General features: G+C 38.6%; 1 protein-coding gene across 1 annotated transcript; it reads left to right on the forward strand.

Moving 5' to 3' along the window:
• Window positions 1-1387: 1387 nt before the first annotated feature.
• LOC145912544 (ovochymase-like) lies at window positions 1388-11274 on the forward strand. The gene is made up of 25 exons (XM_083000049.1): window positions 1388-1507; window positions 1935-2059; window positions 2386-2475; window positions 2706-2853; window positions 3026-3136; window positions 3225-3286; window positions 3870-4027; window positions 4313-4417; window positions 4611-4762; window positions 5297-5442; window positions 5685-5832; window positions 5979-6125; window positions 6180-6295; window positions 6810-6899; window positions 7276-7408; window positions 7521-7631; window positions 7907-7968; window positions 8051-8205; window positions 8411-8509; window positions 8623-8768; window positions 8825-8976; window positions 9302-9446; window positions 9629-9955; window positions 10255-10383; window positions 10658-11274. Exons 1-25 carry the CDS (start codon window positions 1441-1443, stop codon window positions 10993-10995), a joined length of 3462 nt encoding a protein of 1153 aa, XP_082856175.1. The 5' UTR covers window positions 1388-1440; the 3' UTR covers window positions 10996-11274.
• Window positions 11275-17262: the final 5988 nt, after the last annotated feature.

Genomic DNA, 17262 nt, shown 5'->3' on the forward strand with positions numbered 1-17262 from the left:
AAGCTACCTTTGTAATCACTCAACAGGGCCAAAGAGCAGGCGATTGCCTTCCCTAAACGTGCAGGAAGTTAAAAGGCTCAACGTGAAGTTTTGCGATGTTAATTTTAAGTTACGTGTTTTCGACAAATCATTCAATTTTTCAGATAGCACTGCATCGCAAATGTTTTGCCTTTGTGTTGGAGCTAACAAAATGTACTGAAAATAGGACTGTTCCGCTGCGTTACGCTTGGCTGCACTCTAAGCTGTTACACTTTGTCGAAAATATCCGATGATTACCGCGTGGATTGTAGACTTCATCTTTTAAATAAATGACAGGTGTTCCAAATACATTTACTCGCACATTTGTACGAAAAAGGATTCTTTGCAAAATAGTTAATAAACGGTTACAGTGTGTTGTGTTGCAGCAAGATGTCAAGATGTTTTGGTTGTCTGTGTAGTAGGATAAGTCACGGCTGTAATATTTCAATTACATGTTAATGTTTGGTGCAGTAGGTATATTTGCAACACGGTATGAAGCAAACAATATGTGGCAAACGAAGCTAAGAAGGCTGTAAGTCAATCTACGAATGTTAACTTGCGATTGTGACAGTGCAAGGAAACAGAAAATGTAAACAAACCCACTCGGTTTGTTATGAATGGTACTCATATATCACCGACAGTATGATCCACTTGGCGAAGTACTACCTCTTTTTTTAAATTGTTTACTGCCGTTCGTTATAACTGTCTTGGTTTGAAGCACAGCATGTTGCGTGCAAAGGCACTGTCACACCAGACACACGTGACCCAGTGAGCAAAACAAGTGTGTGGCGTAACCCTGTTTATCGCAGGTGAATAAGAGAAGGAGCGTTGGTAGTTCGCGTTACAAACAGATGTGTAGTGAAAGGGGTTGCCAGATAGCATTGTTGATGTAGCACAGTATTGTAACAGTGATGATAAGATGCCTTTGATTTGATCAATTCCTGACAATACCTTCAACACAATTTAGGGCATGAAGTTCCCAGTTTGTTTCAAAATGAAATCAATCGAGGTTGTAGACTGAGTTTAAACGGCAATACTGGGCCTATACAGCGCAATGTTTTAAGAGCCCAGCGCTGTACGGTTATAGTACCTGGACGGGGATTTTGTTTGCTACGTCACTGCGGCTTGATTGAAAACGAAACTTGATAATGTAACTCAAACTTTTGTTTTTCGTTCCCGTATAAAGCACAGGGAGCAAAAGGCAATCAAAGTTTTGACATTGGTTGGAGTATCAGCACATTCCTAATCGGGCTTTGATTCGAACATGTAAAAATGTTCATGCCTTGCAAAGGTGACAAACAAATTGAGGTTCACTTCGGGGTTGTATGTTAACCAAGCAACAATCACATTTCTGTACATTTGTAGAGAACGGTAATAGGGAAAATAGGATTACATACTGTTGAAGCAGGACTCAACCGTTACATGACAAGGAAAGACATGCTTTTGCTTGTAATTGTCGTCAGTGCTATTCTGCTTCCAGTTAGCAAAGGTAAATAGGTGTTGAATCTTTAATCTTGTGAGAACCAAGAGATATCAGGGCCAAAATGACAAACTACTTGACGTGACTAAATACGTTTATATTTTTCCTTTGTTAACGAATTGAAACATTTTATGTTAATATAGAGTTGATTTTCTCAACCAAACGTACGTACAACGAAATGTTTGCAACAAAACGTCATTTTGCAAACAAACGCAATTGACAAAATTAGATTCACAATGTGCCATTTCACGAGCCAGTCGGAAATTTGTGCCTTTTAAAGCTGAACGAAAGTTGTATAATGCACAAATACCACGGGAAACAGTTACTGTGTACAAGTGTAAAGTGACTGTGCTGGTGCATATGTAGCCTGTTTATTTAGGATTAAAGCTCGAGTTGGGACAAAGTTCAACTCTGATTTCTCATTTGTTACTTTCAGCATTCAACATTTGCGATGGTTTGACATTGAACGGCGCAAGTGGCAATTTGTCGACGCCCGATTATCCGTCCTCCTACGGAGATGGATTGCATTGTACTTCGTCTATTGTCACCACTGACGACAAGGTGCATATACCGACGTAATAATGATGATATCGTAGAATGAGTGTATTGCTAAGGTTTTTTTGAATTTGATTGATAATATTTCACCACATTTGAATTTGTGGATGGACATTTGAGCAATTCATGTTTTTAAACTCAAGAAGATTCATGATCGCTGTTCGTATGCAGTACAATATCAATTAACTTTTATTATCCCGTAACAACAACCCGTGACTAACATTCTGGAACTTTGCGTATACCTTTTTGACTGTTCTCGTGTATTCGCAGTAGGCGTATATTATATATTATAAGGTTTCCGTGACATGGTTACCAAGCGAATACATTTTTAGGTAATAGTCGTTCAGTTTCTCGACTTCCAAGTAGAATTTGAAGCAAACTGCATCCAAGATTCGCTTAGAGTGTTCGACGGACCAGTGTTGGTAAATTGCACGAGATTTAAAGCCCAGCTATATTAGCAACGTGTTTTTAATTGTGAAGAAACAGCAAAATCAAATCAAAGCATCCACTTTACTCATCCACTAATCATTCCAAACCACGTGAATCAAACACGTAATAAAGAAATAGTTATTTCAACTTTATGTGGATAGGTTTTACTGTATGTTATTGTGAAGTGAAGGGGTGCTTTGCATTTGACTCCTTTTTTTACCAGTACACAAGTAGACCGTTCTGCGGCCTGGTGTTTCCTGCTGCCAGGCCACGTGCAGTTGCTGCATTCCACACCAACGTAACGTTCGTTTTCACTTCCGATCAAAACAACGTCACCGGCAGAGGGTTTTTTCTTCAGTGGCACTTAGAAGGTAATACTTGTAATCAAAAATAAACTTTTTTGAGCAATAAATATTCATGTTGTATTTTGCATTGCTCATCGTGCGGAAAAAGGGTCCTCTTCTTATAAAAGATCTAACAAATCCCATCATAGGGCATATCTCATCATACACAGTGCGACATCTAAATTTTCAAATTTTACAGATAGATGCTTAGATACACAATTCACTTGTTGGAATGGAAGTTGTCTTCCTTCATCAGATCAGTGCGACGGTGAGGGAGACTGCTCCGATGACAGCGATGAAATTGAATGCGGTACGCTTTATGTATCAGACAATTGATTTTTTAATTTCTACGGATTTTACATCTTTTTCACTAAATCAAGTTTATAAAATTTTTGTAGTTCAAGAATCGACAGACTTTGGAGAATGCGGAAAGGTTTCGTCGGCACCAGCATTTCTGTGGGCAAGTTGTATTAAGTGTTTCAATATAGCAGCCTTCAGATTGAGCAATATGCTATTTTTTATTTTACTTTTTGTATTAAATTACACGTAATTATACGCATGTATTATCTCTGGGCACATCATTACTTTGAAAAAAAAAGTTAGCTCATGAAACTCAGTTTTGAAAAACAATGAGTTACGGCGACCTTACCCACGTTCGCCACGTCACATGGTGCGTGAAAAACACACACAAAATCTCGACAAAACAATTCCTTAAACATATAAAAGTTCGTAGACCGTGAAGGTTAACCGAAAAGGAGCAAAAAAGGAATGCATGTTGTTCAATCACAGTGGTTGTGCTTTTAAATTAATTTTTCATACTATAATATTACATTGTTATGACTGCGTTTAGACATCGACATGGTGATTATTTATACCTTCTTTAGTGTTCACCATTGTCTGCAGTATTTACACCATGTTGCCAAAGCAAGCATTGGACCACACTATAACAATCACCTATAGTGTGATAGAGTATTACATCTCCATAGTGACCGTACAGACGTTGCTTTTGTAATCTGAGGCGCAATATAAGTTTTATATCACAGAACAACAGGATTGTCGGGGGCAACGAGGCAACGGTTGGTTCGTGGCCTTGGCAAGTCCACCTTGCCATTGTGGTCGGAGTAAAGCAGTTTCTCTGTGGTGCGTCGATTGTTCATCCTGATTGGGTGGTAACCGCTGCTCACTGCACTCACGAAAGAACGTAAGCAATATATCTTGTCAATGTAGGGTGCTACATTTTACGATTATTTTGTTAGATTTAATTTTCATAAAAACACCGGACAAAACATTGTCTTCATAAACGCTGGTTTCAGAGTTCAATCACGTAAAGGGTATATGGCACAAAAACACGACCCTACTATAAAACACGATGTCCTTGCATTTCAGGATAAATCAGTTTGTTTCCACTTAGACTATAGCACGATGTGATAAACACATCAGTGGCTGATAACGGCTCGTATATATTTTCAAGCAAATACAATTGCAGAGCCGCTCAGATGACGATCAGGGCAGGGATTCATTCCCTTTCGCAGACCAACGGCTTTCAACAAAGGTCGGTGGCGGAAGTTGTTGATCATCCTGATTACGACCAGTAAGTTAGCGCAAGTCCGCGCAGCCACATGTATGTAAATGCTACTTGCTCAAGATGACATATGACAGTGTTTCACCACCTTACTGCGCTTTTATGGTACGTTAAAATCATCAGCACATGGACAACATCAATAGTTGGGCCTACTAATCTGTTATATTTTATTATTATTCATTCTAAGACTTATTTGTTACAGTCCTACATTCGCCAATGACATATCTTTGCTGCGCCTTAGCACCAGCCTCAATTTCACTTCGATTATTCGACCGATCTGTTTACCAACAGACACACCGGGATTCAGCCCGAAAGCTGGAACAACATGTATTGTTACTGGATGGGGTAATCTGGGTGAGAAACCATGATATAATTCAATGATTTTGGTTATCCTTTTCGCATTGCCAGCATTCGCATCAAAACCCAAGAACAGTTTTTTGTCAGAAGTACCCTTTTGTGAACACTCCATTTTGTAAGGATTAAATGTTATGACATATTTGTCAGACAACCAGTTTGTGGCCTCGTATATTATTAGTTCCACTTCACGAATCATACACAATAACTGGTTATATTGTTTTTAAGCCACGTAATCTAAAAATTACCCATTCATATTTCTAAATTCCATATTCAACAATAACGGTTAAAGGCAATGAAAACAGCTTATATCGGAATAAAAGAGGTCCCATGCAAGCAGTTCGGCCCCGAAGAGATGGCTTATATTTCTTTGTTTTAACTGACATTTGCTAAAGTGAAGTCACGTTTAGACAAAAAAAGTTAAAATACTTAAAAAAATGGGTAGGAAATTAAATACAAATGCAAAAACACAAGTGGTGAACACGTGTTGTTGTAGAACCAGCAGTACCTAACTTTTTGCACTTTACCCCCAAGAGTATTTGGGTAGTGGCCCCGACGAGCTACATCAAGTTCGTGTTCCGATCGTGTCACAGTCAGATTGTGAATTTCGAGCCAGTTCCATCACTGAAAATCACATTTGCGCTGGGGATCTCGAATTTGGTGGTTTGGATGCATGCCAAGTAAGATTTTTGTTTCAAAATCTAGTTGTGAAGAGATTGTTGACATAATAAACCATAATGGATTGCAATATAATTTCCTGTATAAAATTGTTGCCCTACCGTGTAAAGTTATGCATTTTCATAAATTTGTCTTTTACAAACGTTCAAGTGAGCTGCCAACATGACTATAACTGCTTCAACGTTTGTTGTATTTGTTTGATACAACCACGGGAAAAAACTTTGACAGTTATTTTCCAAATTAGGGAGATTCTGGCGGTCCTCTTGTGTGCTACATTGACGAGAGGGCCTGGTTTTTACTCGGGGTGGTTTCCAGGGGCAACGCGTGCGCAGGCCCCACAAATCCAGGGGTGTACACCAGAGTCTCCAAATACGAGCAGTGGATTAATGAAAGTATGTGTTTTTACAATCGTTTTTTTTTTAGTTTTTTTTTCATGCATCTGAAAGATGTCAGCAGTCATTTCCGTTTAAATACAGACATTTTCCCTTACTGTATATAGTTTCGGAGTAATGCGAATCGCAGATACATTTCGTTACAGCTATTCCAAACTTAATAACTACCACAACAACTACGACAACCACAACTACAACGACGACAACAACAACGACAACAACAACTACAACGACAACAACAACAACGACAACCACAACAACAACGCCTGCACCAACACCGCCTACTGTAGACAGTAAGTTCGTTCAATTAGCTAAATGGCATTTTAATGTTTGTTGTTGCTTTTTAGCTTGCGGGGACGTTACGCTTATAAATGACACTGGTCGAATATCCACCCCTGGTCATCCTGGAACTTACGGGGATAACTTAGATTGTAAATGGACTGTACAGTGCGATCCTGACCAGGTAGGCAATGCGTGTATTTTACCCTTGTTTGATTTTGCATGGAGCAAGAGGTGGCAAAAATCAACTAAGTCAATAGGGGATGAAGGTTTTGCACTACGGGAATCCCCTGTTATCTTTATAGCTAACAAAGAATAACATATTTTTTGATCAACTCTTGTAAGTTATCCTTAAATTGATTGTTTGACGATTTTCCTGGATATATATGTTTCGCCTCGTCAGTATCGCTAAAAAAACAAACAATGCATTTTAAAAACCAACACGATTATGATTATGAAAATGTAAATGTATATAGCAGCTCTCGATTATTATAAATGTATATATATTTTTTGAACAACGTCAAACCGACGACTTAGGATTATTTACGGAGTTATTCAAATATCACATCGAAATCCATACGTAAAAAAACAATTGTGTGAACGGCATAACAATAACTTCTGATAAAGATAAGCTTTTTTCGGCAAAACTCCTGGAAACAAACATTGAGGGTCTAATGTAACTGAAAATACTTTCAAAGGTTTTGGAAATAAAGTTTCTTGCGATTAACATCGAACTGATTCCAGGATGCATCTACGACTATCTGCGTGTGTACGACGGAGATCTACTGGTAAGGAACTTTCCATTAGGTGCTCTCTGATATTTTTAAATCATTCACTAGCCCCAATGTAACTCTTGTATTGACGAAAAGTCAATTATAAGTGGTAATTTTGCGATATGATAAACAAGCAACCATGTCGACACAAGCCGTTGAAACAAGAATTCCCTTAACCGAATCTCATAGCACAAGTCTGGATATTGTAGGGTTAACATCATTGCCGGAAACTTTCGACACACATACAGAGCGTTCTCGGTGAAGGTTTACAAACGGGCATTATATATCAAGATATACTAACAATATGTAAAATTAGGCTCCTGGAAATTTTTTAAATTGTGTCAAAATGTACTAATAATGTGTAAAATTGTGTTGTTTGGAAAACATTTAGTATACTGGCACTTCTTTTTGTGGGACAACCCTTCCACCCAACTTCGCAGCAAACAGCACAACTATACGATTTGAATTTATCAGCGACGAATCTACAGGCTTTTCTGGATTCTTGGTAGAATGGACAACAGTTGGTGAGATACAAAATGCTTTTGATAAATGTGCGTTAAAGTGTAACTTGACGATCGTTAGTTTTAATAGATCTCTATATACAGGACTTTACCACACAATACTTATTTTGAGCAGCAAGATGCATGGATACCGAATACACATGCTGGAATGGCAACTGCATCCCAATTAGTGAACGATGTGATCTGGTAAAGAACTGTCCCGACGATAGTGACGAAGCGGAGTGTGGTAAAAGTGTACAATACATATCGCCACATGAGGGCATTTAAGAAAGGGTTTAGGCAACACTGAGTTGCGCAAATCTTAGAAGGGGGACAACCAGAAATATATTTTTTGTGACCTTCAGTAAAACAATTCGCTGCTAAGATTGTCGAAAGTTGCTTAATACGTCACTTCAAAATTCAATATCATAAATTATTTGCATAGTTTGTTTGGTTAACTTCAGCATTGGCGGGCCAATGACAGTGTCAAATTGATTTAAAATGAATTGTATTTGCTTTTAGTGCAAATACCAACAAATATCAATCAATGCGGAAAGGTGGAAATACCACCAAGTTTCACGTGGGTAAGCAACTTTCAATTAAGAATAGTCCACAAACCTAACCCATATGCATGACTTTATAAGCACAATATAATATGCATTAAAGGATCCTCGCATCGTAGGAGGCAGCGAAGCGGTTGCACACTCTTGGCCTTGGCAAGCTGCTATCACCCTTGGTACAACTTCGCCCTCTTGCGGAGGTTCTATAATACATAAAAGTTGGATATTAACTGCAGCTCACTGCGTGGCAACCGAAACACCGTAAATTCATAGTTTCAATGCGTTTGTTTTAACTGAGTTGAGGACTGGAAAGTTTGAACCACTAGAGATGTTAAAACTAAGAAACAGGATTGAGGTGTTTTCCTAATTTATCTTTTGGAACTTATTTATTTATATGTACAGGCATAAACGGAGCTCTTCTTAAGAAATAAACAACCACTGACAACATGCGTTTGATATTTTGTAGAGCTTCATTGCAAGTTCGAGTGGGAAAACACAGCTTTGTTGAAGCTGGTGACCAAGTTTTAAACGTTGAGTCCATCACTGTTCACCCTGACTTTGCAAAGTTTGTAAACAATATGTTCCGATAATTGTATGTTGAAACTCTAAGATTAGTTCAAAATCAAGAGTTTTCTCAAATTGTCTTCTTGGTCGCATAACGCATTTTTGCTTTTACAGCAAGGAATCTGGAAATGACATTGCTTTATTGAAGCTGGAATCAAACATAACGTTTAGCAGGAATGTTCGTCCGATATGTCTCGCAACAACCAATTTAACAGCAACCGAAGGGACATGGGCCGTAGCTACAGGCTGGGGAGTCTTGGGTGGGTAACTCGAACCCATTTACAAAATATTAATTACTTACATTCTTGTGTATTAGGTAATGGAGGAAACATACCTGACAACTTGAGGCAAGTACGTTTGCTCATTGCAAATCAGGAAGATTGTGTAAGCAGCTACAGCGCAACCACCACTATAACCGACTCACAGTTATGTGCTGGTGGAATAGCTGGCGGACGAGACTTGTGCAACGTATGTCAATATTGCGCCCTGAGAGTAAAATATATCAAATGATTACTTTAACATTAAGAATACGTCTTGCTAAATGATTTCAGTCACTGGGTTTTATGATTTTTACATTTCTTGTTCCAAATCTAACGTTAAAAACATTTACAATATGGTGTAATGGCAAATCTCCGCATTGCGACTGTAATAAGTCCTACATTGAGACTATTTGACAACCTCAAACTACATGGCCATTGATTTAAAAACTGCTCTCCTTCGTTACTTTCATCACTCGTAACTGGGTAAATCCTGGTCTACCATGCATGTTGTATAAATCTGTGTTGTGTTACAGGGAGACTATGGAGGTCCGCTTGTCCAACTTATGGGAGAGAACTCGTGGTTTCAACATGGTATCGCTTCGTTTGGTCTGAACTGTGGTCAACTGGGTGAACCAGGGATTTACACGCGAGTATCATCGTATTATGAATGGATCAGCGGTAGGTTTGTAAGGAACGTTACAATAATATTAATTTTCCTTTTCACAACTTGATTGAATTTCCGGTCGTTATTTTGCTGTGGAGTAAATATGATTTGATGAAAACATTTTTCCAATATATGCTTGAGTTTTGCGTTACGTCACGCTCTGCTGTAACTATCAACATAATATTCAACGCTTTAGGTTTAGTCCCACTGAACGAAATTGAAGTTACACCAGGGAGCACCCTGACGCCAGCACCCCCACAAGAAACATCAACAAGTGCGAGCACTGCGGAGATAACAGTCATGGCGACAACAACTACAGAAGCGTCTGTTACTGCACCACCAACAACGACAACACCGCCAACAACATCAGCTGCAAAAACGTCTACCACTCCATCAATCACAACTGCAGCAACCTTTCCAACTGAGATCACCTCACAAACTTCAACCACTGACAGGGTGACCAGCGGTACAACAACAGAACCAAATCAAACCTTTTCCACCGCCTCTAATGCGCCAGGCCAAGGTGATATCCGGTTCTTTGCACTTGCAATGTATGCGTTTTTGTTGCTGTGGCTCAGTTGGTTGAGATTTATATAATGAAGCTGTTTAGATGTAGAGAAGCAGATTTTGTCGTTAGCCTTAATTTGTTGCATTTCTTCGGTTTGTAAACCACTGTTACTATTGATGTTTGTCCATGTAGCACTGTACGAGGTATTTTAGAATACCACCACCTGCAAGTTATCTGAACGTATTTGTTTTTATATGAATTTTTTTTGACACAATATATGCATTGTTTAAAAGCATATGAATCCGTCAATGCAGGAACCCGGGCGACCACGGAAAAAAATCCAAATTCAAACGCAACATCGGACACCCAACAGACTGAGACACAAAATTCAGATACAACCACTTTCACTTATCGAGCATCAACAGTAATAAAATCAACGCAAGGTACAGAATATCCACAGGTCGCTTGACCGTGGCACAAATTATCGCAATGCTTTGCGGAATTATATCTGGATGCGGTAATAGGCGAATGGAGCTTACATTAATGCAAAAATGATTAGCATGCAGCATGCGTTTGCACTTAATAATCTTTGACAGTTGCACAAAACTTGTTGTTATAACAAAGCATTTGTTTAATGAAGCAAAACTGTTAGGAACGCGACCTTCAAGAAATAGACCCACACCACATAAAGTCAACTTCAAAATGTTTCTTTAACAGCACTTGTAGGAACCAATTCCGAAACGAACGCAGGAAGTGTGACATATTCCAGTGAAATGACCAACAATGCGTCAACAACAACCACACAAACCACTACAGGATACAATGTTGCTACGACAAAGCAGTTGGAAGCAGCTTCAACAATCTACACAGAAGAGACTTTCGCGAATGCCAACGACACTTCGTTGAGTCCAAATGCTACTGCAACTACTAGTAATGACACTTTGCAGACCAATATTGCTACCACGAGTTCATCGCGTTCTAAAGAGCCATCAATTTTCGCAATATTGTTTTCGCTGCTACTCTGGGGGAGTGCAAAATCCTTTTTCGTGTATTGAAAGAAATTGAAATTAATTTTTTTGCTGCTTTCCTCCCTACTGTTATACACGACCGTTAGTTCACTTTCCGCATTGTCTTGTACTCTTTTAAAGGCACAGGGTTGGGAAATCGCGGAATTGAATTTATTCTTTTGCTTCTTGCAGTGCCCATCCTATGCTGTTAGTACTTATCTTTGATTATTGCACACACTGACATACAACACGCATCCTCCACTTTGTAAATGTCGTTTTAAGTTTGTAATAATATTTTTCACGACACCAAACAAATATGGTCCGGAGCAGTTCACAGTTGAGGCATTCAAATCAACACCACCTTTATCTTGTTCATTGCGTCATCATAAGAAATAACTTCCAACCCAGCTACCCCTCTAATTAGGAAGTGTGTTTGACAAATGACCCTTTTCCGTAAAATATCCGGTTAAAAAGCAGCCACAGTGTTGAACAGGATGGTACATTAACTTCCATCAGCAATGCTGAGTTTTGATGACCAGTCTAAATAGTAACATCGTTTGTAAACTCAGGAATTCTCACTTATAGATTGATTAAGTACAGTCAACAGGCATACGAATTTGATCTACAAGCAACCTCACTTTTCAGGAATTATATTGGTTTAAAACTTTTTACAATACAAGGATGATTTTATTGGCTTTGCTTTGGTATTTCTGTCCGCAGGTTTTGGCGTTTACAGGTATGTAAATATTATGTAAATGTAAACTTTGCTAACGTCCAGTTAAGGCATTTACTTATTTGAAGATCTTGGCAAACTAACGCCAGTTTCTGTTGCATTTATTAAGCCATCAATGTATGTTATAGGTTTGCCTCACATATGGCATAATATTCCTAATTGTAGTATTTGCTCCAACAACAAAAACAACAACAGACATCACGATACGCCCTGAAAAGAGAGTAACTACAAGTTAACCTACTTTTAAACAGTTTCCTGCAACACGGATTTTCAGGCGTTAAATCATTCTATCACGAAGGTGTTTTGTCCACCAAACTGCTGGAAACGCCGCTCAAATTTATGTGGAAGCGGTGTTTACGCGAAGGGGCCAATTTGTCTTGCAGCTATGCAGGAACAGCTTATTGACGGTAAAGTGTTAAACTTTTTAGACATGGGTTACAACACGTTTAAACGAGGAAACAAAGCAAGCAATGTATTGCTTCAAAAAAAGGTGCGAGTTGGGGACTTGGCAACACTTTTTATACATCATTGAGAATAGTGGGCAGTAACTGTTAGTTGTGTGTAGCCCAAAAGCTAACTTTTTTCTAAATATCTGCGACCCCGGTACAGAAAAAAGTTTCGTATTAGGTATGTGGAAAGCAATGTACTTACCAAGAACTTTTTTTATAATATTTGCTACTGCAAGGAAAATATTTTTTGAAGCTTCGGGCGGACTTCTTACCGTGTACGAGAGTTCAAAACCGGCTACATTTTCTTCAACTGTGCAGAATGGAGTGGCAAGTCAGACATGCACGCATGCAGGTCCTACTGCTTACACTTTTGAAAGTAAGAAAGCGTTTAATCAATTTAAATGAAAACTTTTAATTCGTGGGAAGACTAAACATGTGGATATCAACAGTTAGTTGCTTCTTACTTTAGTGACATGTACAACAAAAGGAAATACCCAGTACGCAATTACGAAGGTCTATTGTCCGGCAAACTGTCAAGGTCAAACCTATCCATGCGGAAACAGTGCGTTTCACTTGAATAGTTCAGTGTGCGCCGCGGCGATTAGAACGGGAAAACTTACAGGTGAGGCAACGATAAAAAAAACTCATTTTCTCAGAGAAGAAAATGCAATTGCACAAAGTTTTATTACCAATGCAATATGTGAAGCTTCTGGTGGTGAAGTTACAATATACAAGTACACGAATGGCAGCAATATACTGATTCCAGCTGGTGGAAACAACTTTTGTGGGAGTTCGTCGTGGTTTGTACTTACAGGTACGATATTGGTTTAAATTTTTTTTGTTCTGGCGATGTGATGAAACACATTTTTGCTCAGTATTTCAAACAATGAGCTGAAAAAGAAGCACAAAGTAATTTTTTCGATATCAGCTTTTATTTGCATTAAATATTCCAGTTCTAATAACGTGCGTGTATGTTGCGGACTTTTTGCGTGAAACTTGTGGTTTACAAAAAGCAGGCGGGAGACATGTATCTTTCGAAAGTTTTCATTGCACCAAGTTTTTGCATTTTTTTTAAAACAAATATTTGCAGTCTTGTAACAATAGTTATTTTAAGACGTTAATCCGTGCTTGGTTGCTTCCCCATGTCTTAACGGTGGTACATGTGTTGACCTGTTGGGGGATTTCGCATGCATTTGTGCTTCAGCTTTTACCGGAAAAACTTGTGAAACGGGTAGGTGTCCAGGCATTTTATATACACCCGTGTCAGGTTTGATATATCGACATTAAAACAACGAATACAGCAACAGGACCAAATAAGACACAGTGATTAATTATAGTACTTGTACGTTACAGATATCATAGAATTTATAGGTTATACAGTATAGGTACTAGATTACAATATATTTGCAGTTGCCAACGCATTACTATTGCGAATACAATTTTCAATTACAACACAAAATTTCTGACTTCCATATATTCGTAAGGGAGGGCATTTGCATTTTTTATAGGAATGGGATGCCCAAGATCAAAACTTGTATTTTCACACAACGAACAAATCGTGGACTACGCATGGTTCCAGGGACATGTTCCCCGGTTTGTAAGTGCCACGGCTTGCATGTGGATGAACGTATCCACCTACAGCCACGATCTGACAACGGCAAGTTACGCCGTCCCAGGAAAAGACAACGACTTTTTGCTATACTTTTACGGCAAAGATGCGGGGAAAGTAGTTGAATTCTGGGTTTCGCAAACGTATACGTTTCTAAACGTCAGCATCCCTCTCAAAACTAATGTAAGTACAGAAGCAAAAGAGCCATAATAAAACATTGTGTCTTTGCATCTAAGTGTAAGTGTTATTGTGTTTTTATGTGCAAGTGAGTGCATGTGCTTCCAAATAGAGATAAAATTAACTCATGCTGCTTATGTACATATCTCTGTGCAGTTGATCAAAGCAACAGTTTGCTGTTAATATGTTATGGAATACTTGAATACGACAGGTTCATCTGTGCGTATGGTTTGATACAACTAAGAACTTGGCCGGAACTTACAGCAACGCCAACAAAACGGACGAAAAGACGTTTAATATATCACCAACCACAGCTAATGGAAGCTTTATTATCGGACAAGAACAAGATGCTGTTAACGCAGGACGCTTGGACCCAGCCCAATCTTTTCTGTTGAGTATTTATGATGTATAGTTAGGCTTTATTGGTACACTCATATTAGGTCACTATATTATTGATAGATTATTGGTGTGGGATACGAAGTTACTTGTTCAGTTAATAAAATAGTGTTTTGCTTTAACAATAATTAACTGTGCAGTAATTGGAAACAAATTTTTAAAATGTGCCTTTGATTGTTTTTTAACATGCAATTGCAAAAGAATACCTAGTTTCATTCCTAAAAACTATCACAGCGGTACGGCGAACGTTCAAACCAAATAAACTGGCACAGGTTGCAAAAAAGGTTGGGAACTCCCGGATTAACCAGGCAGCAAACAGTTATAACGATATTTTGTAGTTATGGAATAGGACCCCTAATTTTAGACAACTTTGTCTAATGAAAATTCTTTTGTAGCGGAACTGTTTCTGACTTTGTGATGTGGCCTCGGGTTCTTACGTCATCAGAAATCGACGTCATTTATCGAACATGCAATTGCCCGAAGGATTACGTCATTTCAATGACGCCCAGCAAAATTCGGCTGTATGGAAATGTAACGAACTTGGTCAACGAAACGTGTTCTCGTGCTTAACATGAAAATATGGCAAAAAGCTATTGATTAATTTTATAAATTAGAATTAGACTTTAAAAACGAGTATGACAGAAACAGAGGAGAATATCAATTTTCTCATGTTAGTAGTCTTGCAAACAAACCGTAACTTTTGAGTAATACAGCAGTCCAGCGATGCAGTAGTGTTTGTGGCCGTAATGCTCAAATTCGGGATTTCTCTTCTGCCTTTTTTCATATCTCGTCCGGGCTTAACTGCTCGTATAAGTGAAAGTAACTTTGTTCCAAATTATGCTCCAATTCCTTGGTATATTGTTAATATTTAACTACTGCTCTGTATAATAATTTGCTATGTTTATCGTGATGAGCACAGCAGCAAGTAATAGACAGATTATTAATAATCTTTACCAGGTGGTAAAAACATTTGACAAGGTGCTTGTTTACAAGCTGGCAACAGTGGTAGAATGTTTGTCATTTTAATTTTGGTACAATACAATTTAATGATTTGTGTGCACAAAAGAGATGAAAATGTATAAATACGTAAAGCTGGAGTCTAAACTAAAAAAACAGCTACAACCAAAAATCGGCCTCTATACCCAGTACACTGCTATTAATAGGGATCGTTGTAAGCCTAGCTTGTGACACATATGGGAAAACCTTTTTAGCCAAACATAATCAGCGGGAGATGCGTTTTGACAACATACGTATGCATATTGGATCACCTATCATATAACAGCGGCCTTTATCGTCATTGCAATTATGCGGAGTCAATATTTCTCTTCCTGTAGGCTAGATATTGGCAATAGTTGTATAGCTTGCTTAAAACGACGGTGAGGTATTTGCTTGGTTATCTAATTTGCGATTTGTTCGGTACAAATACCTTGCCAAGTACACTGATTTAATCAACAAACCCTTGCAGCTTACTACAACTGGATGATTTTCATCAATAGCAGCATTTTACTGTGAAATTGACAAATGGAGACAAACAGGACCATCATGACAGAAATATCATCACAAAACCGAGGTCAGGCGAATATCATCGCAGAATGGTTGTTTGGCGGTTTTCTGATTCTGCTACTTTTCTATCTTACCGTTGCTTCGGTGATCTATCAGCTCTGTTCCAGGAATGAAAGCTTGAAAGTCACAAACCGCCTGTGTTCGGTTTCGTGCGCGAGTCTGCTGGTTTCACGTAGTTTACTACCGTTGATGCTTACTATGAAGACGATCACTGACAGAACTTGCACTTGGGTGTCCAATATTGCAATGGTTTCGATGAGTGTTTCAACGTACCTCGTTTATCTGTCTCTTTGGCAGCGCCAGAGTCTTATGTATGAACGCGTCGAGTCGGTGAACACTCAGTTGATTGTGTCAAAATTTTGCAGCAAGGTCGTTTTGTGCGGAATGACATTTTTCTTTATACTGCAAACCACTGGAACGCTTCTTACCACGTCAGTATTTGAGCCAGAAAATTTGTGTGTGAGAGAAAGAACCACAGCGACGTTTTCAGTAGTTTACACAGCCGGTCTAATGCTTTTCCACTTCGGGGTATTGATTTTGCTTTTCCTACCATCGAGCAAGTATTTCGGACACTTGAGTGGCATTGCGAAAGTGTATAAACGCTGTGCAGTTTGCGCTGCGGTTTGTTTGGGTGCAGATGTATTAAAAATAATTTTACTTCTTTACTTTAAACCCAAAATTGCAGAATGGGGTTGGCTGTCGCAAGCAATTTTTGGTTGTTTTCTCGAAGTGTGCTTCATTGTCGGCATATTGGCGCTACTGCTCTCATTTCCGGACTACAAAAAACGCTTGTTTCCATTTGCCATGATCAGAGAAAGGTCAAAGGTCAACTGCGTGAAGTCCTCTTCCAAAAGCATAAAGTTAAGTCCACAAGGAAAGAACAACCCAAATCCCAAGGTAGTGGTAACTCTTCATGTAGATAACAGCACGGATAACAACCTAACAACTCCAAAGGTTTTCTTGAAAACACCCCCGACATCTGGCAATGATTAAACATTTCTATAAAACGAATATACAAGTGTATGGGTTTATTGCGCATGTATTGTTGATTTTTGTGTTTAACAATCCTACATAACCTGAAATCGAGAAATTGGAAACCCATTCATGTTTTACGTTGTCAGGCCAGAAACTGCTGATTATGTTAATGTATAAAAATAGTTACAAATCTCGTATTTTTTGCAGTGATTTTTTTTCGATATTGATATTGTGAACAGGGCAAAGAAAACAAATGCTCTCTAAAATTCTCATTAACACTGAATTGCATATGGTGTCCTTCTAGATCGATTTGACATGAGTTGCAGCATAGAATGACAGATTGTGCTGGTGTTCATTTCTCGCTTTATGCCTGAAATATGACCTCTATGCCCTTGAATCACACCCAGAGCATG

The sequence above is a fragment of the Ascidia mentula genome, chromosome 1, assembly GCF_947561715.1.
Source record: "Ascidia mentula chromosome 1, kaAscMent1.1, whole genome shotgun sequence".
Classification (NCBI taxonomy): domain Eukaryota; kingdom Metazoa; phylum Chordata; class Ascidiacea; order Phlebobranchia; family Ascidiidae; genus Ascidia; species Ascidia mentula.

Coding starts and splice junctions, on each gene's coding strand:
- LOC145912544 (XM_083000049.1), top strand. CDS start 1,441: ATGACAAGGAAAGACATGCTTTTGCTTGTAATTGTCGTCAGTGCTATT. Junction 4,028..4,312: donor CACTGCACTCACGAAAGAAC/GTAAGCAATATA, acceptor ATACAATTGCAG/AGCCGCTCAGATGACGATCA. Junction 8,977..9,301: donor GCGGACGAGACTTGTGCAAC/GTATGTCAATAT, acceptor GTTGTGTTACAG/GGAGACTATGGAGGTCCGCT.